General features: G+C 34.6%; 3 protein-coding genes across 4 annotated transcripts in view; all 3 read left to right on the plus strand.

Annotated features, from left to right (window-relative positions):
• Positions 1–20155, plus strand: part of LOC127845729 (mitochondrial calcium uniporter regulator 1-like) — a 276089-nt gene that overhangs the window by 234912 nt on the left and 21022 nt on the right. The window lies entirely within an intron of this gene.
• LOC127845723 (ryncolin-2-like) overlaps positions 1–20155 on the plus strand; it is a 265737-nt gene that overhangs the window by 147308 nt on the left and 98274 nt on the right. The gene's annotated exons all lie outside the window — the stretch shown is intronic.
• The window catches only part of LOC127845730 (coiled-coil domain-containing protein 90B, mitochondrial-like), a 39707-nt gene continuing 19874 nt past the window's right edge, over positions 323–20155 (plus strand). The window contains exons 1-5 of the mRNA XM_052376838.1: positions 323–484; positions 9491–9628; positions 11309–11412; positions 13446–13547; positions 15929–16042. Coding sequence (XP_052232798.1) covers positions 436–484; positions 9491–9628; positions 11309–11412; positions 13446–13547; positions 15929–16042 — 507 coding nt within the window. The 5' untranslated portion in view covers positions 323–435. The remainder of the gene's footprint in view (positions 485–9490; positions 9629–11308; positions 11413–13445; positions 13548–15928; positions 16043–20155) is intronic.

Here is a 20155-nt window from a genome sequence, read left to right on the forward strand (position 1 = left end):
CTTTATTTATTGCAACGTTGATGATATATTGGGAAAAAGCAAAGAAAATGTATAATATGATTGGTGTCTATTGTTATTTCATATGATTTTTAGATTTGTTTACCGAAGCATCTATAAATTCCGGGAGACCTATAGCGATTACCCAATCCGTTCGTTCGTTCGTTCTACCGTCCGTCCGAGGTTAATCCAAAATAATATAACATTCATAATTGAAATGCATGTGACTTAATTACCATAAACCATGCCAACGGACGTAAACTGTTTTTCGCCATCTCAATGTAAACTGGTATGTTGTAACCTTTTACAACAAAAACAACAACAACAATCACAAAACAAACTAATATGCATATATGATAACAAAAAAAGCAACATTTTTACCATATTTAAAGGTTTATAAATTACGAACAACTTACAGTATTAGCGGATCACACGATCATGCTGCGACATGTGGGAAGATCTTTACCAGTTTATAAACACGTTCTGGGTAAACTACGGTTTTTAGTTTTTGTTTAATCTCTGTATAATTCGGACAGAACTATTCGGATGTGTTGCGTCAGTGTGTTTTTCTTCAACATTTTTTGAAAGAGGCTGGGTCCCTTTTGATTGGGAAAAATCGTGTCGTTTTAACTTATATAAGAAAATTTGTTTTTTATTTGCTAGCAAATTCTTTCATAATTGTGATTACAGGGTAGTTGCAATAATTCAACTCTCAGCTTAGGCTGAGAGTTGCAATGCCCTCTCTCTTGTCCATGGGTACAAAATGTTATCAACAATTCAAAGGTTAATGAACACTGAAACGGCAAGAGCTTTTTAAAATTTACTTATCTAAACCACAAACTCATCCAAATGGTACCATTAAAGCAAGAAATGATTGATTTGTATTGACTAAGGTTTTGTTTTGTACACTGTATTGGCCATTGTCACATTATGGTTAGAAATTATGGGTGGAATATATGGATTTACCTCATATAAAAAATATTGAAAATTTTATCAAAATGGCCAGTAAACATGACAGTCACAAAGTGCACATATGTTCAAATAAGCTTATCGATGAGGGAGAGATTAAAGAATAGTATAGTTGACACAAGGCCAGGTATGTTTGTATTGGTCAGGCAATAGTGTTTATTCAGTTAAATCTCTCATCAAAAGGTTGGATAAAGCTTGTAAATATTTTAGTGGTTTGTTTATCCCGTTCCCAGGGCTTCATTGATTCAGTATCTTAAGTAATGTATCCAATAAGAAACAACCACGCATAGAACACTGACCAATGGAATTCATAACTGAGTTTCACGGGGCAAATGTTAGAGGGAGATGGAGAGTTGGCGTTTAGACTTGGAGGTGTACGGATCGAGAAAGATACGATCATGTAGCTATCAGACTGTATTTGTATAACCGAAAATATTAAGTATGTTAGACATTAAATTGGACTAGAAACTGATACATGGTGTTGTTTAATATTTTATCCTGTATTATGCAGAGAAATTAGCATAAAAAGAGAGGGACCGACTTGTCCCATGCGTGACACGAGAAAATGGTAGTTAATGCAAATCTCGTCATCTTGGCATTATGCGCATGACGAGATATCGAATGATAGGCTACATACCGGTAATTTAAGAGTAATAAACATTGCCAGTAACTATGTGTCGTCCATGAACTATGAACGATTACGGGACACAGGACGTTAAATGGTGCCGTGACCAGGATTCGAACAAAGAAATACTACCACTTACAATTACGAAGCCATGAAAAACAACGCGAAGAAACTCCGTTTCGGCAACTTCTGTAACCAGTAACAACAACCGTGAGCCGGGAACAACGACATCAGACCGCACATATTCTGCAACTTCCGGTGAGTGACTGTTTTATTTCCTAACGCTTGTATCAAAATGGCAAATCAAATAATCCCTGAATTATTTCAAAATTTAAATGAACAAATTAAAGATGTTAAAACGGCCATAAGCACTCAGACTATTTCACAGGTGGTACAATCATTTGATGGAAATTCAAAAGAATTTAAACATTGGATTAAAAATGTAGAAAAATATGGAACACTTACCAATTTAGATGAGAATAAATTAAAATTTGTTGCTTACCAATCTAGTAAAGGGCTTGTTAGTGATTACATACATCGTTTTTTGACTGATGATCCGACAGGGACATGGGCTGATTTAAAGGACGCATACGAAAATATTGAAGGAAATTCAGAATATAAAGAAAAACAGTTAGTAGAAATTTTTATCGACGGATTATCGCACGATTATTTGAGACTTAAATTAATGCGCGAAAATCATGCAACGTTATCAAATGCTTTAAAAAGCGCTATACATGAGCAAAGTGTCAGAGCTAGGTTTGAGTTACGATCGCAAATAAATGGACTTGATAACATTACGACCGATAATATTCAGACAGATATCGATTATATTAGGTCATCTATTGTTTGCACATATTGCAAGAAACACGGTCATTCTATTGAAATCTGTCGCCGTAGGCAACGCGAGATAAGTGCATATACGGTAGGGCGGAACTGTCATACGATAGATAAAAACGGTAACAGGCGCAAGAACGAATATGACAAAAATTGGAAAGATAAAATTGATTGTTGGAATTGTGGTAAATTAGGACACTTTAGTAGAGAATGTACTCAAAGAAAAACGTACATTAATCGAAAAAACTAGGAAATTCTTACCAAAAAGGGGTCTATGGTAAGAGTGAAAAAGTCGAGACATATAATATCGCTTTGTGTGGTAGTCCAAATTCTTGTGTTATTTCAACAGGTGGTTATCAATTTAGGAGCTTGATAGACTCGGGCGCTCAAGTCAGCATCGTGAGTAAACGTACTTATGATATGTTAAAACAAAAACCCGCACTGATATTTCAAAAAGTAAATCTAAAGTCGGTAAATGGAAATTCATTACATGTCCACGGAAGTGTAAAATTGAGATTCAAAATAGGGAGCATATATAAAGAGCACATGTTTTTTGTAGTAAGTAACGTTAATAGAAATGTTATTTTAGGAAGAGACTTTTTACAAGATAATGGTGTCCGTTTATACTTTGATTTAGGATGTTTGAGGATTGATAACTGTTATGTACCTCTAGAAGAAGATGTACATCTTTCAACGATAGCGAGATTAACTAGGCATACTGTGTTAAAACCGCAAACTGCATATAGACTCTTTGCTCAAGCTAAAAGAAACTGCATACGTTCAAATACGAATTATGAATTCAATGGAATAAGCAATTCTTTCTTTGATAATGAACCCGGTTTAACAATTGTTAATTCAGTCGTCAAGACAACGCGTGATAGACAATTTCCCATTTTAATTATAAACAATACGCACAAAACAATAAGGCTTAGACGACACTGTGCCATAGGGCGAATAAAATCGGTAAATGATAATGAAATATGCTCAGTACAAGAAGTTATTAAAAATTGTGTCACATTATGGTTAGAAATTATGGGTGGAATATATGGATTTACCTCATATAAAAAATATTGAAAATTTTATCAAAATGGCCAGTAAACATGACAGTCACAAAGTGCACATATGTTCAAATAAGCTTATCGATGAGGGAGAGATTAAAGAATAGTATAGTTGACACAAGGCCAGGTATGTTTGTATTGGTCAGGCAATAGTGTTTATTCAGTTAAATCTCTCATCAAAAGGTTGGATAAAGCTTGTAAATATTTTAGTGGTTTGTTTATCCCGTTCCCAGGGCTTCATTGATTCAGTATCTTAAGTAATGTATCCAATAAGAAACAACCACGCATAGAACACTGACCAATGGAATTCATAACTGAGTTTCACGGGGCAAATGTTAGAGGGAGATGGTGAGTTAGCGTTTAGACTTGGAGGTGTACGGATCGAGAAAGATACGATCATGTAGCTATCAGACTGTATTTGTATAACCGAAAATATTAAGTATGTTAGACATTAAATTGGACTAGAAACTGATACATGGTGTTGTTGAATATTTTATCCTATATTATGCAGAGAAACCGATATAATAGAGAGGGACCGACTTGTCCCATGCGTGACACGAGAAAATGGTAGTTAATGCAAATCTCGTCATCTTGGCAATTCGCGCATGACGAGATATCGAATGATAGGCTACACACCGGTAATTTAAGAGTAATAAACATTGCCAGTAACTATGTGTCGTCCATGAACTATGAACGATTACGGGACACAGGTGTGATAAGTAATCTGAGTGCTAATATAACAAATTCGATTTACTATAACTATGTAAATAGAAAGCCCGTTTACCATTCCATGTAATTAACCCTATACGATTTGCCAATGCGATACAAGTTAAGGAGAAAAACAGCGCTCCTAAGATAGTCGGCGTGGTTTGCCTGCAGCAACATGCGTTCACAACGCATTTGAGATCGTGATCAGATCTTAACACCCCGACAAAGAAGAAGAATATGTCATCGACATACCGATATCTTCGACGACGATGTATCCGTCGAGAATCAGATGACGTAACAGACGACTTCAATTAGGATCCAACATTGTCGACATGGATCCAAATTGTGAACCAGCATCAGTACCATACAACGAGTGGGCTGTTAATGGACATTTCACGCGTCGTCGAAAATGATTTTTAAAGATACGATGATATGAATGGACTTGATGATGAAAAATCGCGCGTACTTTGTACATATATTAGGTGAACATTTTATCGTCTATGAACTTATATATATATGTGTGTTACCTTTATTTCATGTACATAAACACTAATTATAATACTACAGTCATGAATGCAGACATTCTCCAGAACTATATATAATAAACGTTTGAAGTATTCTAAATCGTGCAACAGCCGAGGACCAACAGCTTCTCCGACCGACCATCATCGTCTTCATTCGGAAGCCGACGTCTTCAATCGACTGCATGTTACCATCTACAACCAGATGTCACATACCGGACGTCTCATCTCTTCACCTAGACGCCACATCGCCTCCAGCTAAGATGTCAAAAATGGACACTATTCGTATCGGATTTCCCAAATCAGTGACGCATTCCACGTCATTGTGATTGACATTGACTATTTAAATATTCCGACGTTTTATTATTTCAGCAGAAACATTCGATAAAAAATTTCATTAATAATATGCAGATTTTCATCATATATATGTTTTAGTCACTTATGTTTTCATGTTTGCGTGTTTGATTTTTTCATCGTATGTGTTAATATGTTTTCGTTTACTTCCATACTTAAATTCTTAAAGATTTTTCTGTATCCTAAAATACATAAAAATCAAATTGAGGGGATAAGTTGTGTCACATTATGGTTAGAAATTATGGGTGGAATATATGGATTTACCTCATATAAAAAATATTGAAAATTTTATCAAAATGGCCAGTAAACATGACAGTCACAAAGTGCACATATGTTCAAATAAGCTTATCGATGAGGGAGAGATTAAAGAATAGTATAGTTGACACAAGGCCAGGTATGTTTGTATTGGTCAGGCAATAGTGTTTATTCAGTTAAATCTCTCATCAAAAGGTTGGATAAAGCTTGTAAATATTTTAGTGGTTTGTTTATCCCGTTCCCAGGGCTTCATTGATTCAGTATCTTAAGTAATGTATCCAATAAGAAACAACCACGCATAGAACACTGACCAATGGAATTCATAACTGAGTTTCACGGGGCAAATGTTAGAGGGAGATGGTGAGTTAGCGTTTAGACTTGGAGGTGTACGGATCGAGAAAGATACGATCATGTAGCTATCAGACTGTATTTGTATAACCGAAAATATTAAGTATGTTAGACATTAAATTGGACTAGAAACTGATACATGGTGTTGTTGAATATTTTATCCTATATTATGCAGAGAAACCGATATAATAGAGAGGGACCGACTTGTCCCATGCGTGACACGAGAAAATGGTAGTTAATGCAAATCTCGTCATCTTGGCAATTCGCGCATGACGAGATATCGAATGATAGGCTACACACCGGTAATTTAAGAGTAATAAACATTGCCAGTAACTATGTGTCGTCCATGAACTATGAACGATTACGGGACAGCCATATTGGAAAATTGACCCAATATAGGTCAGGTCGCATTACACCAATATTTTGTACGTTGTGTTATGTCTTGGAGCCAAAGAGCCAACGACGTCTGTAAATCTGTTTAGTGAAGCGCACGGATTCACTGCGCTGAACTGCACTCATGTTTATGAAGGGATGCATATAGACTGCCAGAGCCGCCATAGCAAAAATTATCAAAGGTTCTGGGAGTCCGTTTATATGGACTCAGGGCTCGACACTAACGGTGGTCCGTTGACCCGGGGTCAGTAAAAAATAGAGAGGACCAGTGAAACTAGAAATTGGTTGATCTGTCGGACCAGTTAAAAATCCTGGCCAGCTTGTTGTGAAATACTGGTGGAAAGCCGTTTTAATCAATAAAACAACTTTATATGTTCATAATAAACCGATAATTTCATCATTGTTTTATGGGCCGACTCGAGACCGGGATAAAAATAGCAACATATAGGAAATTCCAATTTTTCTAGATGCCCGGATAACAAAAACCTGTTGTTGGATCAAAAAATCGATTTGCGTTCCACAAATGTCTCTGGACTTTGCCGTGATCGATACACAAATTAACATAACATTCAAAGCGTTTGGATCGAGAAATAAACAAAATGGTATTTATTATTTTGAAAAAGCAGCAATAATCAGCATTTTATCGATCTTAGTACCATCAGAAGATACTTTATTTACCGTGCGAATTTACACTGGAGGGCGCCGAATAATGTTTTGATATTGCCGGAAAGTAATTAAACGTGCGTATTTTCAAGATTACAAGTTATCACAATGTGGAATTTCATTCCGGGGTTGGTTGAACCTCTGCCTAAAAAACCTAAAACTAATGAAGAGAAGCTTGAAATTTAGGTAAAATAACATACAAAAATTGTTGGACCACTTTATATCTTGCAGGACCAGTAATTTCTGAAAGCTGGTGGTCCTTTGGGACAGTAGGTAAAAAAAGTTAGTGTCAAGCCGTGTGGACTAATTACAGGGGTGTCAATTTTCCGGATTATTCCGGAAATCCGGATTTCAGCCGACTAGGGTCGATTTTGAGATGAATAAAAATCTTATTAGATATGTTTTTGAAATGGGGGGGAGGGGGAGGGGAAATTCGTTCAAGTGATTACTGTGTATGATGGACAAGAGCTTTAAATTCAATCAGACTCAAAACAAAATAACATAACACGATTGGTGTTGCCATTGAAGAACTTTAGCAACGACATACGTTTTTCATTTGTAGTTTTTTGTTACAACCATTGTAATTGGATAGATGGTAATATGTCGGACCATTGAAATTGACGTTTTCGAAATAACAACATTTCAAAGGGAGAGCACTCTTAAGAATTAGTGACGTGTTAGTGTTCTTAATGACAAAAAGGCTTGAAATTCACGAAAAGAATGATTCTAATGGGGTGTTTTCGTTCTTTTGGCAAGTTTTAGACTTTTCAGTATTTAGTCATTATTTGTTTGGCCTGTGACAAGGACCGGCGATATTAGAAACTTCGCCCGACCGTAAAGAATTTTGCCGGACAAGACCGGCGGTCCGGCCTTTTCAGGAAGCCTGCATATTTTAATTCATGTGCAAGACATGTACATTTTTCGGATTGTTGTTTTCAGATACAACATTTTTTGCTGATTTAATTTATTTTGTATGTCCATTATGAACAAACCTATAATGACGAATACACATGCGTTGATATGGATGGTTTGATGAATAATATTCATCACTAACAGTGTTTTTAATATTTTATTTAGTAAGGTTAAACTTACAAAGCCGGATATGGAAATTAAGTAAGTGTTGAAATTTATTTTTATTTTTGTTGTTACCTCAATTGAGAATTTAAGGCAGTAATTTGGGAAAATATGTACATGTACATTTAAAGTTTTTGAGATTGGTAATTCGACCAAAAGTCTGCCCAAAATTTTACCACAGAAACATAAAACAACAATATTTCAACAAAGGCCTATAAGTAAGATGGTAGTTGAAGCAGTAAAAGGTTAAATTTATATCAATACAATAATTCTATATCATTATTAGTTATTTAATAGTCGACAGTGAAATGGTACATTGTTATGAATGGAAGCATTTATTAAGGCTCAATTGGTCATTGTCAGCTTGCATTCTACTTAAATCATAAAATGTACCCCGATACTCTTAAGTATACTTAAATGTACCCTCGGTACGAAATAATATAATAAAATGAACCCGGCGAATTAACACTGTACTCGAGTTTTATTCCAGCAAAAAAAACTGATGTCTTAAAATGCTCTACGGAATAAGAAAAAATTATCTTTGAATAATAATATTATTGTTCTCCATGCAGATATGAAATCCCAAATACTGGTCAGAATATTCATTTAAAAATATTCGTACCCTGTGTCTTATTTCTCACACAAAAATCACACGGAAATGGTTTCTGAGCTTAATGTTGGGATCACAAAAAAATGAAGAAAAAAACGCCAGGGGAAAATTATGTCGACACAAACATGATTGCGGACATCTCAAAGATGCTGTTTGATTGTTAACAGAAAATAGTAATTTTTCACAGTTGTGAAAATGTATTGGCTCATTTGTTAAAATCACATAGGGGTGTTGTTTTTTTCGTTTAAATTTGGGTCCAGTAGTGGGACCCATTCCCAATGGAAAAAACTATACATTTTTCACAAATGGGACCTAAAAATTCCGATTTGAAGGTTTCCAAACTGAAACAAGAATATTTATTTTTATAATTCTCAATTATCTCCAAATCCAGCTCTATTAGTTGGACCATAGAAAATATACTGAAATCACTTTTACAGTCAATTTTTAAGTATATGTAATCATAAAATAAACAACATAAATGTCCCAATGGCAGACAAAAGTACGCGATATTTCCCAATCCACTTCCCAAAATGGTATAAAAAAACACTGCATAGACTCCACTGATATTAAGGTGTGAAAGAAACCAACACTGAACAAGAAATCAATTTAAATCTACAAATTACTGCATATTAACATCTTGCAGTATCTGTCGTAATAAACTGGAACCTATCAAATATTTCATGTCTGTGTTGTATGAATACTCAACACTTTATCATTATTATTTTTTCAAAAAACGGCTCAAGATATCAACTTTAAATTTTGCGCAATGTAGTTTGTGAACATTTTTTTTTTAACTGCATTTACATACTTCATTTTTGACACTCTTTTGTTTCTAGGTTTTAAACGTGAACATGGAAATATGCAAACTATATTGATTCTCTTGTGCAAGTTAATTTTTTATTTGGACAATATGATCAACCTTTTTCAAAATGAATGAAAAGGTACATGTATGAAATTTGTTAAGCGCATCAAATAACATGTTTCAAAAATACCAAAATATATTAACAATGTCTGTTAAGTAAATTCACTAAGATCCATTTATTTCTGTTATTGTAAGCGATAATTGTTTGGTTTCTTGCAGAATTACCCAGACGATGTATGTGTCAAACAATGGAAAGCGTGCAAGACTCAGTTGGGACACCTGTTGTGAAACCATCACAGAATCTGTCTGGCGTCAGCATCGACACATTGTCCATTTGCAAGAAGTTCAAACAAGCTGGTAAGTGGACTCACTGAATAAAGAACAAATATTAAATAGTTAATCTTTGTTAAGGAAAGAATCTACATTCAGCTCACTTTTAGGCTAATAATTTAAAGGTTGAGTTGGAAATGTTGAACCAATTGCTATGTTTTTTGCATTCTGTTAAATGCCATGACTTTGAAATCTCAATAATCCAAATAATTTTATATTACCTAATATTTTAGCTAATGTGAGCACAACAACGCATATTTTCCTAGGTCTATCCAGGGTTTTTTTCCCACTTTTTGGGAAGATAGCCCATGGCTTTGGAATTGGGAATTTTTTCGGCAATTTCATGAAATTGGGAAAATAAATTCATTAGCCTTTTTATTCTAAACGAAAAGTCCACTGATTAGAGAAATACTAAATTTGATATAACTCTTGATAATCATTCAAATGAAAAGAACAAAATCATATACTACTTTGTTAGATGTAATTGCATTAAAATTGTGATAAAATACACATTAGACACTTCTTTCTAAAAAAAATAAAAAAAGTTTTTTGTTTTTTTTGGAAATTGGGAATGTTTTGCCACATTTTGGGAAAAAAGTATACTTTTTGGGATTGGGAACATAGCCGAATTTCGGCTATAAAATCGGGCCAAAAAAAACCCTGCTATTGCGTGTTGTATTCTTACTTCCCCACTCCTCATGAACATTTGTCATCATGATATATTGGCCAAGTTTGATGCTGGGTCACATGCGTTAAAAAGCTAGGTCACTAGGTCAAATTAAAGAAAAATCTTTCAATCACTCTAGAGGCCAAGTATTTTGTTCAATCTTCATGAACCTTGTCAACCTTTATCCAAATGATATCTTGACCATTAGGAACTGTGTCATGTGGGATGAAAAAAAAAAGTCACTAGGTCAAATTAAAGAAAATATGTGTGAACACTCTAGAAGAAAAATATTTCGAAACTTGCTCAGAACGTTTGGTCTAAATATTTATCCCCAGAGTTACCCGTCCTGCTCCCGTGACAAATTTGGCAGACGTTTTTCCTCTGGCTATCGTAAACCTTGTGAACCCAATCTGCTCAGAGTAATTTTGTTCCTTGCTATTTTACGTGAGCGTCTTCTTTGACACATTATCTGAAAGTTTTTTCAGAGGAAAGATATGGACTGTGCTTTGTGAAAAGGGGGTTTAATTAATGTGCATAAAGTGTCATCCAAGATTAGCCCGTGCAGTCCGCATAAGATAATCAGGGACAATATTTTCTGCTTTTATGGTATTTTTCGTTAAAAGAAAGTCTCTTCTTAGCAAAAATCCAGTTTAAATGGAAAGTGTCTTCCCTGACATGCAGTAAACCCTCTGTTCACAGAGCATGGCCCATACATGTATATTCATTCTAAGTAAGGGTATTGCACCTAAAGGAAAATCACTTGGTGTGTCATATGAGCCCCATTCAACGTGTCTTAATACATGTGCATTAAGTGTTTCCCAGATTAGCCTGTGCAATATGCGTTGGCTGATCTGTGATGACACTTTCCACATACACAGGATTTTTGTGTAGGAGAGACATCATTTGAACAAAAAATAACATAAACTGTAAATCAGCATCCCTGATAAGCTTGTGTATACTGCACAGGCTAATCTGGGACACCACTTTACACACATGCATTAAGCCCAATTGTCCCAGAACAAAGCTTATATGTTGTACAGGGTTTACTGACCTTGAGGCGGAGGCCCTAACGGAGGTTGTGTTTGATGTTGTAAGAGCCTCCATAGACTCCCAGGGGAAGATGATGGTCACAAAGTCTGGACTAGTAAGCAGTGATTTTATTTGTTTTATTTCCAACTGCTTTTATTTTAAGACTGCAAATTCATACAAAATATGGAAAATATCATAATAATATCAGTGATTTTTTTTGCTTTTTTTGTTACAGCCTGTGGCATTTGGATTGGGAAAATTAGCGCGATAAACCATGAAATTGGGAAAAATAGTGCGATAAACCATGAAATTGGGAAAAATAGCGCGATAAACCATGAAATTGGGAAACATTATAAATATGATTATAAAAACAGAATAAAAATTGCTAAGTTCATGTTTGACAGCATTTTTATATTATAAAGTGTTGCTTTCATGTCTTCTTACAACGTTCAGTTAATATCCTTCCACATGCATATTAAACTTGCAATAATCTATAGATTCTTCAATATACATGTACCATTATGATTTATCATAATCTCTTTAAGAGAATGAATTAAATTCAGGATGTTTTTTAAAGTAAAATATGATATGGTGAAAACATTAACAAATATTAACAAACACGCTATTGTGTTCTTGCTGTGTTAATGTTGTATTAAATGGAGCTAAAACAATACATTTCATTTGTTTACCTTTTAATATCTTGCACAATTGACATCCTCAGTTCAATGCTATTTCACCAATCTATACAGCGTGACAAACATAATAAAGCAGAATATGCATATGAATCTGAATATACACAGATCCACTAACATATAAATCAAATCATGTTTGTCTCTTTCAATTTTCGAACGGTTCTCGTCTTAAATGCTTTAACTTTGTGAACTCTTATTTCCTTACACAGATTTCCGTGACGCACATTCACTGTGAACATTTCTAATAAATATTTGTTGTTGTTCATCTCAAACATAGTATTTTGCGTTAATTGACACACACATTAAATTATCTCATAATAACCATGTGATATTCGCTGTTAATTTTAGTGTTATTTATCATTTTCGCTGCTCATCGCAAACTTCTCGTCTGCTTGCCGCCATCTTGGACGTGTGTAAAAACAGGCGTTAACAATTGGAATACATCGACTATCGTCGGTATCCTCCGCAATATAGAGAGAGATGTGTGGATAGCAACGTAAAATTGTATTCAGCTACATTCGCGAACATTCGTAAGTCAGTTGTCATTTGGCGAAGCCTCGACAAGCTCGATCGGCACTCGTTATACGAAATTAACGCTAAATGACATTGTAATCTTATTCAATATTGGCTTAATTGGGAAAATTTGGTCATTTTTTGGGAAATTTTGGTCAGATTTTTGGGAAAAAAATTCATTTTTTGCAATTGGGAAGCAGCCGAATATGGGCGGTAATTTTGGGCAAAAAAATCACTGAATATAATGCAGTCAGAAATGAACAGAATGCATATGCAACTCCTTTAAAGTTATCGATACAATAGAAGTCATTGACATACAAAGCATTAAGGTAGTTAAGAAGAAAAATGCCTGTGTCTTTACATCTTGTACTATATAGATGTAAGAAAGGCTTTAACAGTACACACATAATTTGAAGCTTGAGCATATTGTTTTGCAGCATACAAGTTTTTTCAAGTTGAACTATTCTAAAAATCAGCATTAATGTAATATGTATTACCAGTGCCTGTTTGACTTCTTTATTAGATACATATTATAGTTCCTTTCCTCAAGAAAATTTCTTAAAAACAATACTATGATCGCTAAAGTTCAAGTTTACACTTTCTCTGTTTTGTCAATTTATTTTTCCCAAAATATTAGTTGTTTGCCAAAATCAATATAAAAGCAAGGATGTTCATTTTCTCCAGATTTTTGTGGATGCTATTCATTTAAGTGTCATTTTTGACATCCTTTTAAATTCGTTGAAAATGGGGTTCAAGGGGTGGTGTTAAGATTGACAACATTAACAATGAGTGACAAATCCTTCATGGACACCTGCACCCAATGGTCACTCCACTTCTACTTTCTATAGCAGTTTAGATGAGATATGTGAAATCATTTTATTTTTAATAATTTATATATATTTTTATTTTTAAATGTGGATATCATGTTTCCTTTTTCCTTAAGGAAATCAAATCTCAGCAGCTGCTAGCCCAGATCAGCGCAGTACAGAAAGATATGATCATCCTGGAGAAGAGTGAATTCACCATGATACGCAATGAGACAGAGGTATGTATGGAAATACGTAGTAATGAGACAGAGGTATGTATGGAAATACGTAGTAATGAGACAGAGGTATGTATGGAAATACGTAGTAATGAGACAGAGGTATGTATGGAAATACGTAGTAATGAGACAGAGGTATGTATGGAAATATGTAGTAATGAGACAGAGGTATGTATGGAAATACATAGTAATGAGACAGAGGTATGCATGGAAATACGTAATAATGAGACAGAGGTATGGATGGAAATACGTAGTATTGAGACAGAGGTATGTATGGAAAAATGTAGTAATGAGACAGAGGTATGTATGGAAATACATAATAATGAGACAGAGGTATGTATGGAAAGACATAGTAATGCGACAGACATGTGGGGACAGACGTAGTAATGGGACAGAGGTTTGTTCGGAAAGACGTAGTAATGAGACAGAAATATGAAATTTAATTAGATGAATTTTTCTAATAAGTCTGTTGTGAAACCTTGTGAACCCAACCTGCTCAGAGTAATTTAGTAGACAGAATTGAATAAGGAAAAGCCTTGTTTCAGTATAACAAAAGTCTAACAATGATTCACAATAAAATAAAAGTGTGATTCGAAATGAGTCTGCAGTAACCAAAATGAGACAGAAGTAAATATCGAAATGAGACAGAAGTAAGTATCAAAATGAGGCAGTAATGAGACAGAAGTATGTATAGAAATGAAATAGAAGTAAGTATCAAAATGAGACAGAAGTAAGTATCAAAAATGAGGCAGGTTACTTCCCGATCTTTATGTAATATATCAGGCAAGGCAGGTTACTTCCCGATCTTTATGTAATATATCAGGCAAGGCAGGTTACTTCCCGATCTTTATGTAATATATCAGGCAAGGCAGGTTACTTCCCGATCTTTATGTAATATATCAGGCAAGGCAGGTTACTTCCCGATCTTTATGTAATATATCAGGCAAGGCAGGTTACTTCCCGATCTTTATGTAATATATCAGGCAAGGCAGGTTACTTCCCGATCTTTATGTAATATATCAGGCAAGGCAGGTTACTTCCCGATCTTTATGTAATATATCAGGCAAGGCAGGTTACTTCCCGATCTTTATGTAATATATCAGGCAAGGCAGGTTACTTCCCGATCTTTATGTAATATATCAGGCAAGGCAGGTTACTTCCCGATCTTTATGTAATATATCAGGCAAGGCAGGTTACTTCCCGATCTTTATGTAATATATCAGGCAAGGCAGGTTACTTCCCGATCTTTATGTAATATATCAGGCAAGGCAGGTTACTTCCCGATCTTTATGTAATATATCAGGCAAGGCAGGTTACTTCCCGATCTTTATGTAATATATCAGGCAAGTCTTAGAATAGCCTTTCCATTATTTTATTCGTGCCAAGCATGATATATTACATAAAGATCGGGCGGTAACCTGCTTTATGTTTATCATATCTCTACGTCCCCATTTTAAAAGAAATAATAAAACAAATCAGTAAAATGGTAAATTTTTAGCAGACATGAATATGATTTTTGACGTTTGACCTGTTAATAATGACATAATGAGCACTTGCGCCTTATATTTGAAAAATATTTATTTTCCTGTTTGTGTTATTTTTTGCGTCAAAAATTTATTACATCTTGGAATCATGTTTTTTCTTTTGTAAAATTTTATTTTATTTTACTAAAACTGATGACTTTATATCTCATCCCGAGCAATATGACCAATCTCCAAACATCTACTGATACAACAACTTCCTGTTGAACAGATATAACGAAATATATCAGGCAACATTATACAAGACAGATAGCAATGTAGCAGTATGATAAAAAGTGCTACTTTCTTTTTGCAATCAACTTGATAATTATCTTTAATTTTGTTCTGTAATTATTATTAGCTTGGCTGTTTTCGGAGAAAACCCAAGGTATTGTTATAGCCAGCTCGACGTCCAGCGTCTGACGTCCGCCATTCGCGTCGTGCTAAAACCTTAACATTTTGTTAAGGTTTTGAACATTGGCTCTCAAATCAAAGTGCTTAAACCTACAACTTTGAAACTTCATATGTAGCTGCACCTTGATGAGTTCTACATGCCACACCCATTTTTGGGTCACTAGGTCAAAGGTCAAGGTCACTGTGACCTCAAAAAAAAAAAAAATCTGACAAGCTTTCATTTATTCACAACTGCAACTGCAGCTGAGCATGGCACCCGTTATGCGGTGCTCTTATTTTTATTGACATTGTTTGAAATAAGATTTTTTTTGGCCAATGATAAAAGTCCAAATACTTTAATAGATTTCAACAACAACAAAAATCATTGTGACAGCTGTTATATAACTGAAATTCTTCTGAAAACGACAACAAATCATTATCATCAAACAAAGGCATTTGTGTCGTTTCCAGAAACAAGGCATTCATATCAAGCAATTAGAGGGAAAACTAACTGATACGATCAAGAGGCTTGAAGGCCAAGTGAAATTGGACATCAACCTTGAGAGGAGTCGAGCAACAGAGGCTGTAAGCTCAATATAGTTTGATTAATTGGGCACCTCATTCTGGGTAAACTGGCCTTAATGCATGTGAGTAAAGTGTCTTCCCAGATTAGCCTGTGCAGTCCGCTCAGGCTAATGCTAGATTGCTTTTAACCGGTATGCAGTTGTTTACCACTATCGACAAAGCGGGGGTTTGGGGGCGGTAGCCACCCGATACTAAGGAAGTGTATAGGATAAGAAGGATTATTAGGTGTTGTGTTAGATGTTGTGACTTAGCAACGATTTAATTATACGTATAACTTTTCCATTATTTTTTACGTACCGGTAAAGTGCAATCGTCCCCAGGCTAATCAGGGACAACATTTTCCGCCTAGACAGGATTTCTAACTTCCTTTAAACAAAAAAAAACATAAATGTGAAAAGTGTTGTCCTGTACCCTAGCATAATGCACAGGCTAATCTGTGACAACTTTTTATGCACATGCATTAAGCCCCGTTTTCCCTGAGCAGGTCTCAAATAGTTTAATTTTTTGTTTTATTTGTTTATTCCTGTTTAGTTAAGCATAATTGCATCAATGGAGGCTTATTGAAACACTCTCACTGTCCCTTTCCCGGGTAGAACCAGTACTTGATGTCTTTTTAAAAGATCCTGAATACGCAAACTGAAGTATTGCTTGATTGTTGTGTAATTTTATAATAGCTTACATTTAGGTATTTCAGTAAATTGCAGAATGCTTTGTATAAACACATTCTGAACATAAACACTGCGGGGAATCACGTGATCACAAAAGTACATCGTACGCACAAAATGGCGGAAAAAGCTCTCGCTTAATGACGAAAATCAAGGTATTCTCATATTTTATAATATCTAAATCAATGATAACTGTGCGCAAAGTACCCGCTTAGTCTCCTTATGTACTTTGGAAATTGTCGTTTTTCTTAGATTTCTGTAGTTTTCTCAAACATTCAGACACAATAAACAATGAAAATTGTACATTGTCTGAACATACTTTATTTTGACGCGTTTGCTATTCAAGATGACAAACAAACAAATAAATACAACAGTTTTTGCTTTCTAACATGCTTAGAATATTTCGTACAAGGTTTTCCACGTTGTTTAAGCTTTTTTAGATCTGTGGTGAGTAATTTGGAAAATAGTACATCGTCTAAACGTTTTTTGTTTGTACATCGTCTGAACGGTTTTGAGTACATCATCTGAACTGCTTCTGTTTGTACTTTTAATGCGATGTTTATCATAATAAAATTGTAATAACATCTGTGATCAGCCAAGCGATTTTTCGTCCAAATGACGTTCCGTTCTATGATCAGAAAACACAAAATCCTGAGTTATTTTTACATGTTTACATAGTGTTTAAATTTATTAAATTAAATTAAATACAAGTCACACTCGAAAAAGGTTGTTATTTATATATATAAAAGCATGAAAATAATGTAATAGGAGGTATGTCATTTGGCAAAAGATCCTTGGCTTTTCACATATTTTTACCCGGTATTTAAAAAGACCAAATGTAGTTTGCACTAAAATTAAACTGAACTTAACATTTCTATTTACATACTTGGCGCATGTGACATTTCTTTTTACATACTTGGCGCATGTGAGAACTTATTAAAAATATAATGCTAGGCTCGAAACAGTGGCAGCTCTGAGCTTGCGGTGATTTTGGCAAGCTTCAATAATATATTATTATGTAGTATATAATATTAAATGTAAATGTTAGTCTGAATTACATATATGTGGTAATCGATATATAATTATTTTTGTGAAGATAAAATATTGATGTCATAAAATAAATTGGTATAATTAGATGTCTGTTATATATAGCTATTTTGTTATTTCAGAATGCGCCAAATGTCAAGTCTATCGCTTCATCGCTTGAAGAGAAAGCGCTTGAAAATATCGCAAACAACACGATTAGGTACACCAAAGTGCATTTCTTTAACTGCATGTCACACTGGAGTTTGTCTGTAACAAATAACACCTGTGCTAACGCCCATTAAGTCACCATTTCGTTCACCATTGTATAAAGTATCTCCACCCAAAAAGCGAGCAAATAAAAGCATTTCTGCAAGGGCTCTTTTTGAGCAGCAGTCATCTTTTAAAAAATATGCCGTGGCATTCATGACGCTACTGAATCAGATTTTCTTCGTAACATTAACAATGGATCAGTCAAAACGAAAAGCGAACAGTTAAGTGGAATCGATATCGTGTGAATCTCAAAGCTATGAGACTACTACAACACAAGCAGACAATTTAACGTGATACATTTTCGTAAAATAGTTTGTACTTATGTATCTAAGATATGCAATAGTTGTATATCTACATCTCAAGTATTAACTCTTATCAGATTCTACCACATCCTTTTGGTACCAATTTTGAATTGTAATAGACTTTCCGAATGCTTTAAGAATGCTTTGTGCTATTTTATGCCAAATACAAATTATGTTAATGCTATGTCATGAAATAAAGTTTAATGTTAATAAAGAAGTCATTATGACTTAGTGTTATATTTTATATGCAACATCATATAGAGGCCCTCGAATACATGTATGTGTTATTTAATCTTGACTGGGGTCAGAATAGCCACACGCAGGAAATAAAATATTTTTTTCTATATCCAATAAATTCATCCAATCGGCATTCTTCATATGTACCACGTGGCCGTCCAATATATTCCGGTATTGGATCCAAAAAGTCTGTATTTTTTCCATAATTGACAGTTGAGTACATGTGCACTCAGCAATTGTTTTATAACAATAAAAGCCGTTACCGAGAAAAAGTATCCGAATGAACTATAATCGACTCACACGGGTGCTTGTCTTGAAAATAGCATAGATGCAATTAAAGAAATTTTAAAATCAAAATTAAAATGAAACAAAGGCAGAAAAAAGGGATATAGAATAAAAAGCTTATTAGACGTTTAAACTGTACAATACGTGATATATTTGGACTCGCACACAGTTTGAAGTCATATTGGACTCGCCTAAAGGCTCGTCCAATATGACGTCAAATTGTGTGCTCGTCCAAATATATCTCCGTATTGTACAGTGAAACGTCTAATAACCTATAATTATTGAAGCTAAATAACTGATAAAATAACTTCCTACCGGACATGTGCCAAATTTGATGGGGGGGAGGGAAGATATAATACATTAGCAAAAAACAGCAAATGCACTTTACAAAAGTTATGATGCTTCAAGAGAAATCTACTGGATTAAAGCATTTTGAGGACTTTTATATTTATTATCTATTTTATATCTATTATACCCGGTACATGAATGTCTTCCTATCAGAATATACTGCTGTTGATAGCCTAGCGCAATGTTGAAATTATGCATTTGTACACTTCAGCATTTTATGCATTACAACTAGTGTTTTGTGTATTTTCTTCATTGTCAGATATAAGTTCCAATAGACAACATCAGTGCAGCAATATTTTTTTTTATAAACGATAGTGTTAACAAGGTTTTGCTATAGCCATACACGGTAAACTGCCCCGCTTCCTAGTGGCCATGTTTTTCAACGGACCGTAACAATTTTCGAATGAAGCTGATGTATCATAACAACAAATGTTTGGACCAAGTTTCATGAAGATTGAAGTATAAATGTGACTTCTAGAGTGTAAAAAAGGTTTTACTATAGCCATGTGAGTAAATATGCCCCCCCTGGCGGCCATCTTTTTCAATGAACCTGAACCATTTTCAAAGAAAGCTGATATATCATTAAGACATACGTTGTGACCATGTTTCAAGAAGATTGAACGATAAATGTGATTTCTAGTGTTAACAATATTTTTCTTTATTTTGACCAAGTGACCTAGGTTTTGACCTGGTGTGACCAAGTTTTTAACACGACAAAGATATCACTGGGACAACTTTTCTTACCAAGTTTCATGACAATCAAGCAATAAATGTTACCTATAGAGTGCTACCAAGGAAAAATGTTGACGACGCATTAAGGACAATGGTGATGCTAAAAGCACACCTTGAGCACCTTTTGCTCAGGTGAGCAAAAAATAAGAAACTGAACGTTATATGTTTTATGTAACAAATGTAATTTGTATTTGCACTAAACTAAATTTCCAGTGCTTTGTATTGGTTATGTCATAGGCAGAGAGGTA

This window comes from Dreissena polymorpha, chromosome 9 (genome assembly GCF_020536995.1).
Source record: "Dreissena polymorpha isolate Duluth1 chromosome 9, UMN_Dpol_1.0, whole genome shotgun sequence".
In the NCBI taxonomy this organism is placed as follows: domain Eukaryota; kingdom Metazoa; phylum Mollusca; class Bivalvia; order Myida; family Dreissenidae; genus Dreissena; species Dreissena polymorpha.